Here is a 7,606-nt window from a genome sequence, read left to right as displayed (position 1 = left end):
TTATGTTAGTTGGATGAAATAATGAAAATTATTGGGAAAAATCCCAGTTCAGTCCTAAATATTTGGACACATTCCCGGTTCAGTCCTAAATGTTTGGACGTTCCCGGTTTGGTCCTAAATGTTTCTCAAAAGTTCCCGATTCAGTCCTAAATATTTTTACATTGCCGATTTCGTGCCAAATATTTCTCAAAAATTCCCGGTTTGATCCTTTCATCTACTCGTGTGTTAAAACTAACACCGCATAGTGTTATATCATTTATGATTGAGTTTTATATTATTTATTATATATTTAACATTAAACAAGTTGTAAATTAAACACAAATTTATTAGAGCTTTTATCCAAATTTAAATCAATTTTACACAATGTTCAAAATATATCTCCCCTTCACGAACAATTTGCCAGGGCATCCTTTTATTCTGTCTAGTTCAAGCAATACCTAACAAATTTGATGCATCTTTATCTTTGCCTGATCGTACAGTTAATTATTTATAAATTTATTTTTGTGATTAATTTCAGATTGTGAACATTTATATTCATGGGATGTTACTATACCTTTATATCGACTTGCAAATAACACAAAGAGGTCGTAGATACTGCTTTTCTTTGTCTGTACACTTTGAACAATCAGTAGAGGACTTGATCTGCCTACTTACATTGTGCTCTAACCTTGAAATATCAATAACTGTCTTTCTTTGTTTACTCTTTATGTTTACAAGCATGAATAGTTTCTTGTTGTCCGTTGGGTTCTGAATGAAAGTGTCTTTAGTTTGTGGAGGTCATTGTTTTGAGTGTTTGATCCTGTCTTGTAATAACAAGAAATGTGATTGCATGCAGGTTAATGGAAAATTTACAGAGGATCAATCTCTAGTATATAACGTGAGTGTTTTGTTATTTATGTTGGAATCACTTACTTATTGTATTTAATTCATGAGAGGCTCGTCAACCGCAGCAATATGTAGGGATTTCCATCTTTCCACTCTTGAGTAGTAGTAAGCGCACGCTTGGATATTATTGCAGGAAGCCAGCAACATTTTGAAAGTTCACATCACATTGAAGTGACTTTCAAAATTCATATCCGCTATCATATTACACTGAAGTAGCATAGCTGCCGTTGTTGAATCCAAAAAAGGAATATTCTCTATGAAAACTTGATTTTAGAGGTTTCTAACCCTCTAGCACGAAAATTTATAACTAAATCAGATTATCAATTTGCAAAAGTAGAAGCTCATTAGCATCAACATCAGAGGTCTTTTAGGAGAATATCTAGTAATCCAATTCCTCCACACAAAAAAAAAAAGCATGTTAATAAGACCAATTCCTTGTAACCTGTAATGTATATTACTTCTGTATCTTTTTTGGTTTGCAGGTTGTCCTTCGTGCACATGATGCTGTCATCTCAAATATGCGTCCTGGAGTAAACTGGGTTGACATGCACAAGTAAGAACTCACATTTGAAAGTTGTAGATATTTAGTAGCTATTGACGCAAAGTGACCAGCTGATTTATCTCAAATATAAGTTGTTTTGTAGAGCTTAATTCTATTACTAATTTATTTTCAAAGCATCTTGACGAGATGCATAATACTTTTGGCGAGCACATTATTTTCTCATAGAAATTTTGTACTAATCATCAATATAGCAGAAACTTGTGCATGAAACTGATAACATATTTGTATGAATTCATTAATATTTTGTAAGGGACATGTAACTTTTAAAAAAGTTGGTTATCTAACCACCAAACCTTTCTTGCACTCCTGCACGGCCAAGTTACGGTATCAATTTATTAGGAAGATCAGATTTAAAATGAGTTGAGCGATATTGCTTCTTCAATCATCTGTGATTATGTCTATAATATTGTAAAAATATTTTCATTTGTCACAAAATTAAACCATCATCTTTACTTGCGCTTGCTCACAAAAAATAAGCATTGTCTTGCTGATCTAGCCATGAGTGCTTTACCCATTGGTTGCAAGTCGTCAAATCATGAACCATTGCGAAACCTAGCAACCATTAACCTCCAACCCAGTTGTCAGCATCATCACCTTCCCCCTTTTCCAATCCTGCCATTATTCCCTTTCTCCTTCCTAGGTTGCTTTGCCTAATATACCCCCCCATATCTCTTCTCCAAATTCACACTCACACCCCTTATTTTCTAGAAGCACATTTTGATGGAATTTGGGGGTGGAGACTTAAGAGGACAACAAGGAGAATTAAGCATAAGAAAAATAGTTTGGGTCCCTATTTCTGCCTTTCTTATAACAAGGACGATAAGGTAACAATCCAAGATAAAGGCACGTGCAAACTTAATGAGCGACAGTTATAACATGAATATCTATAGGAAGTAGTTGTAACAAATCAATAAATTTTTCTCTCATTTGCAGATTGGCTGAAAGAACTATCCTGGAATCATTGAAGAATGGAAACGTCCTATATGGGTATATACGTTTCTTGATTGCGTGCTTTCTTCTTATTGCCATATGTACGAAATAAACACAACCAATTAAACACTTGTTCATGCTATGACTATCTGATGGTTGAAGGGACATTGACGCTATGAATCATGAGCGTCTGGGTGCTATTTTCATGCCTCATGGCCTAGGGCACCTTTTGGGTATTGATACCCACGATCCTGGGGGTTACCTAAAGGTTAATCTGATTAGTTTCTTGTAAGTTTTATGTTCTTTCAATTTCAGTTAAATTCATTTTTATATTACTGATCTGGTTTTAGGGAGCTGAAAGACCAAAAGAACCTGGACTTAAGGCCTTGCGCACGAGTAGAGAACTATTGGAGGGAATGGTACACATTTGAAGTCGTATTTAAGCTAAATTTAATTTTGAAATCTTGATGGGTCTCAAAATGTACTGCATTGACCAGTCAGTTTGATGTTACATTTTTTTTTCCATATTTTCTGTTTTAAAAACCTGCACTGTGAAAATTAGCTATTCTGTTTCCATGTTACCGTTTCTTTTGTTATAGTGTTGAACTTTGATGTTTCCATAGTGTAAATATTAGTTGTAATAACCTGTATGTCGTCTTTTTTCAAACAAAATTTCAGTGTCCTTAAAATTCAATTATCTTACAAAGAGATGTGGTTTGCATAATCTCTTTGTTGTTAAATTGTTGCAAACTGCGCTCCAATTCTTCTTTGATATCTGCATCATATTTTGGTAGACACTCATGCTGTAAAATCTTTATCTATCCTTGATTTTCATTAACTATTACGTGAGAATTTTAACAGTGTCTCTGTGATGGGTCAACTGCAGGTGATAACTATGGAACCCGGTTGTTATTTCATTAATGCCTTGTTACTTCCTGCAATGGAAAATCCCAAAACATCAAAATATTTCAACCAGGAAAAGATCATCAGATTTAGAGATTTTGGAGGGGTTCGAATTGAAAGTGATGTGGTATTTCCTTGGCTCATCTTTCTTTAACAGAATCAGTATATTTTTTTAACCTTTTATTTAATATTCTCTCACTGTCGTGAATCTCAAATTTACTAATTTCATAAAGAGGCCTTTGCTAGCTTGTACAGTTGAACTGGTTATATTGACTTGGGGTGATCATGGTTTGGCTTCCACTTGTCCTTTGATCTTGATTTGAAGTTATAATCACTTTATTAATGAATGGCTCAGCTGGTTTTACCCTTTTCAATCATCAAAAATATCATAATTTTCTTCCAACCTTTTGTGATATAAGGTTCTGTCTAATGTTTTGAAGTTACGACCGTATTTTAAAATCTCAAAACTTCAGAATCAGAAATATGCAACTCATGTGCTCTCTTTTGTACGTTTTCAGTATGTTACATCAGATGGTTGCGTAAACATGACGAAAGTTCCACGAGAGATACAAGAAATTGAAGCTGTAATGGGAGGTGCCCCATGGCCGATTCGGAAGACGAGCCTTCCTTCTTCAAATGGAAAATTTTAAACTTGAAACAGATGCTGAAGGACGAGATTCAACTTTTTAATAGCCAAGCAGTGCCCCTATATTCTGATAGGTAACATTATTCGTTTAGAAAATTACTCATGATCTTTTTCTCACCTAGATTCGAACAAAAACTCCATTAATGCCTAATATTGGCTATGTAGCAAGATCATTAGTTTTCAAAATTGAGGTGATAAATGTTGGCTCTTCTTGATTCCAGGATCTGGAAGATATTAAGATTGTGTCACAATCCTTTCCGAATAAGAAGACACGAAAATTCATACTCGCTGAATAATTTGTAGATTCGAAACGTGAACATTAAAGTATGGCGTAAGTCTATGCTACATCGGGAGAATTACTCTTGTTTTTTTGTTTTGCAGTTAGATATTCGTGCGAACATCTTATAAAAAACAAAACGGAGAAGTACTTATTTGGTGTAGCATACTCACCCAATAGTATGGTAGGTTTTTTCCCTACTCATAGCAACAATATTTTCATTCTAACAGGTAGCAGAAATTATATATGGGGTTTTAAGCTGTATTTATTGGACATTTATTAGGGATTGATAGTTAATAGTTTAAAGTATAGCATATCATATTATCATAACTAGCGTTTAATCGTGATTTTGTTTTTAATTTATTTTTTTTTCAAAAATTTTGTAATTAAATTATAAAACAAGAATTTTTTGAAGCCTTTGATCTGGATTTTGGCAGAAGCCAAGCTTAGAGAGCACGAGAGTGTAAGAATCCCAGTCGTTTTTTTGGGAGACACTTGGATACCTTTTTCATCCTCTGAACCATTTCTATAAGTCCCTTTCGGGAACGCTTACCGTACAACATTCAAGCGATACAATGCAGCTGAATTAATGTGACCAAATGACAACCATGTAATTAACTATAGAATTGGATCTTCGGCTTCACTAGAGAAGAGAAGAGAAGACAATCTTGTCCGAGAAACTAACCTTGTTGTGCAAAACGATTGACAGACGTTTGATCTTTGTAGTGACCCGATCGAGCAACTATTTCAAAAGGATTATAGTATTAAGAAGTGTTTTTGGCCCCCAAAAAAAAAAAAAAAGAATATGCACGAACTCAAGTACTCAACCACTAACAACTATCAGCATATGATATTCGAAGAAAAAGAAAACAAAATATTTGGTTTTGGTTGTGGCCTAAGTGGTTTATAAATTTCATTTTGGACTTGTAATTTATATGTTTTTTTTATGTTTACTCATTGTAATTGTTATAAAAATTTAAAAATAATGAATTAGTGATAAATATTATCATCTTGTAGAAAGGATTATGTCGATAATATATTATAAATTAAAATATTTGTAGAAAAAGTTTAGAAGCTATAATTTGCAAAATACACTGAAAAAATATTGATGTTAGTTATATTCCTAACAATGTGTTTGGTTCTTTTAAAAATTAGAATTTGAATTGGATTTGAATTTAAAATTGGATTTGAAATTAAAGTTTGGGAAAATAATAGGAACAAGGAAAAAAAAACTAAAAGAACGTCTTCAACAAAAAAAAAAAAAAAAACAAAGGGGCCATATAATTTTGGGGTGAAGACATATATATATTATCCCCTTTACAAATATTAAAATTTTGTCAACATTTTAAACTCGTAAATTTGAAAATATTTAATATAAATTTGCAAAAGCTACAAATGTGATCACATTTTAAACTCGTAAATTTGATTTTAAAAGCAAATTACATTGAACTTGTAAATTTTAAATTGGTCTCCTAATAGATTTTAATTAGGCAATCAATGAAAATCCCATCCTAATTAGAAAACCACACTCCTCACAGAATACAAATTGTAAGCGCTCGGGAATTCCCTCTATATAAACACCTTCCGATCCATTCTAGCTTTTCATCTTAAACCAAATTCTGAAAAGAACGTACGCAAGAAACACACAAAGAAATGCATTGGATTAGAGGAGAAGAATTGGGAAGAGGTGGTTTCGCCTTTGTGAGCAAAGGCTTAATCCAACAAGAAGATAGCAGCTGCCTGGTGGTTGCTGTAAAATCATCAAAATCATCGGAATCCAAATCACTAGTGAAAGAAAGGAAGTTGTTGGATCGTTTCAACAATTGTCCGTTCATCATCCGATGTTTCGGGGACGAGACTTCCCAAGAAGATGGTCAGGAGTTGTACAATATCTTTCTCGAGTACGCCTCCGGAGGTTGTTTGGCCGATATCAACAAAGGCTTGCCGGAGCCTCTTGTCAAGAAGCACACGAGATCAATTCTCGTGGCTCTTTCTCATATGCACGCAATGGGGTACGTGCACTGCGACATTAAGCCCCACAATATCCTCATCGTTAAAGAAGCTGGTGTTGAAGATACTGCGAAGCTCGCAGACCTTGGAAGTGCTCTTAACATGCGTGGCCGCGGCGGCGATGAAGATGATGATGATGGGGGTTTCAGGGGTACTGTTCTTTATGCAGCGCCGGAGTCGATATCCAATCAAACATACGTACCTCAATCGGATGTTTGGTCTTTGGGATGCACCGTTTTGTCCATGTTGACAGGGAATAATTCCCCTTGGAAGTTTGATAAATCATGTATGAATGCCGCTGATGTGATGATGAAAATCGGTTGTAGCGATCAGATTCCGGAGATGCCGAGGAAGCTGATTTCCAAAGAGGCCATGGATTTTCTTAAAAAATGTTTTGTTAAGGATCCAACATCAAGATGTACTGCCCACGTGCTTCTTGATCATCCCTTCATCAAAGCCGCCCCTCTTGCCGGAAGATACAGCCGCCGCCGCCGCCACCATCATCTCGCATCAAGATTGTCTCACGGCATCAGCTCGTTGGTCCCCACCTGCTTTCGTCTCCATCATTCAGCAGCAGTTAGCTAGTCCTGTGTGTGTAATTAATATATATATATATATATATAATATTCAAATTAAGGAATTGAAGAATATTATTGGAGTACGTTGTAAATGGATCGATCGATCGAATTACTTAATTGTATTAATATCTATCTTCTAACAGGCCGTATACATACACTATTTAATTTGAACATGTTGTTGTGGATTAATTAGCATGTGATCGATTCTGCATGTATACATATATGACGTGTGAATTTGGGAGTAACTTCAATAATATTTTTTATTATGAAGTTAAACTAGCTAGCTAGTTGAACTTGCACTGATCGCAATACTTTTGCAATATTTATATAAGCTACAATTATATATAATTATGATTAGAATTATATTTGTGTTAAAACAATATACTGTTAATCAATATTTTTGACAAAGTTCCTTTCTTCTTTTTAAATATATTAATTAAGTTGCAAGGGCGGAACTAAATAATGTGCCACCCACAAAGTTTTTTTGAAATTTTTTATGTATTAGTTTTGAATAATTTTGGATTAATTTGATATTAGTCCGAGTAGCTCAATTCAAAAAATTAAAGCATTGGAAGACTTAAAATTCTAGCCCAAGTAGATTGATAATTTTTTATTCCGTCATTGTTAAGGTGATCAAGGGATGCCTGATATATGCATTGCATAGATGAAAGAGAAGCTATATTTTAACATTTTGGATTTCTTGATATATAACCCAAATAAATAATAAACTAAGAAACTTTCTTTACAGTACATGTCATATATAGTTGATTTTTTGTTTACAGAATTTTAAATTTACTATCATTACTTTTCAAGTA

The 7,606-nt window shown here is 34.0% G+C and overlaps 2 protein-coding genes across 2 annotated transcripts; both read left to right on the top strand.

Annotated features, from left to right (window-relative positions):
* The first annotated feature begins 1,390 nt into the window (after positions 1-1,390).
* Positions 1,391-4,295, top strand: LOC140885116 (uncharacterized). The gene is made up of 7 exons (XM_073292047.1): positions 1,391-1,438; positions 2,381-2,434; positions 2,540-2,645; positions 2,728-2,796; positions 3,264-3,407; positions 3,799-4,000; positions 4,148-4,295. Exons 1-6 carry the CDS (start codon positions 1,404-1,406, stop codon positions 3,928-3,930), a joined length of 540 nt encoding a protein of 179 aa, XP_073148148.1. The 5' UTR covers positions 1,391-1,403; the 3' UTR covers positions 3,931-4,000; positions 4,148-4,295.
* Positions 4,296-5,856: 1,561 nt separating this feature from the next.
* Positions 5,857-6,798, top strand: LOC140878715 (mitogen-activated protein kinase kinase kinase 20-like). Its single transcript, XM_073282328.1, has one exon. It carries the CDS (start codon positions 5,857-5,859, stop codon positions 6,796-6,798), a length of 942 nt encoding a protein of 313 aa, XP_073138429.1.
* Positions 6,799-7,606: the final 808 nt, after the last annotated feature.

Source organism: Henckelia pumila, chromosome 2 (assembly GCF_033568475.1).
Source record: "Henckelia pumila isolate YLH828 chromosome 2, ASM3356847v2, whole genome shotgun sequence".
NCBI lineage: Eukaryota > Viridiplantae > Streptophyta > Magnoliopsida > Lamiales > Gesneriaceae > Henckelia > Henckelia pumila.
This window is presented reverse-complemented; position numbering and strand designations above follow the sequence as displayed.

Excerpts from the sequence above, each read along its gene's own strand:
- LOC140885116 (XM_073292047.1), top strand. The coding sequence starts at position 1,404 with ATGCGTCCTGGAGTAAACTGGGTTGACATGCACAA. Across the intron at positions 2,646-2,727 it reads ATCCTGGGGGTTACCTAAAG|GGAGCTGAAAGACCAAAAGA; the intron begins GTTAATCTGATT and ends ATCTGGTTTTAG. Across the intron at positions 3,408-3,798 it reads TTCGAATTGAAAGTGATGTG|TATGTTACATCAGATGGTTG; the intron begins GTATTTCCTTGG and ends GTACGTTTTCAG.
- LOC140878715 (XM_073282328.1), top strand. The coding sequence starts at position 5,857 with ATGCATTGGATTAGAGGAGAAGAATTGGGAAGAGGTGGTTTCGCCTTT.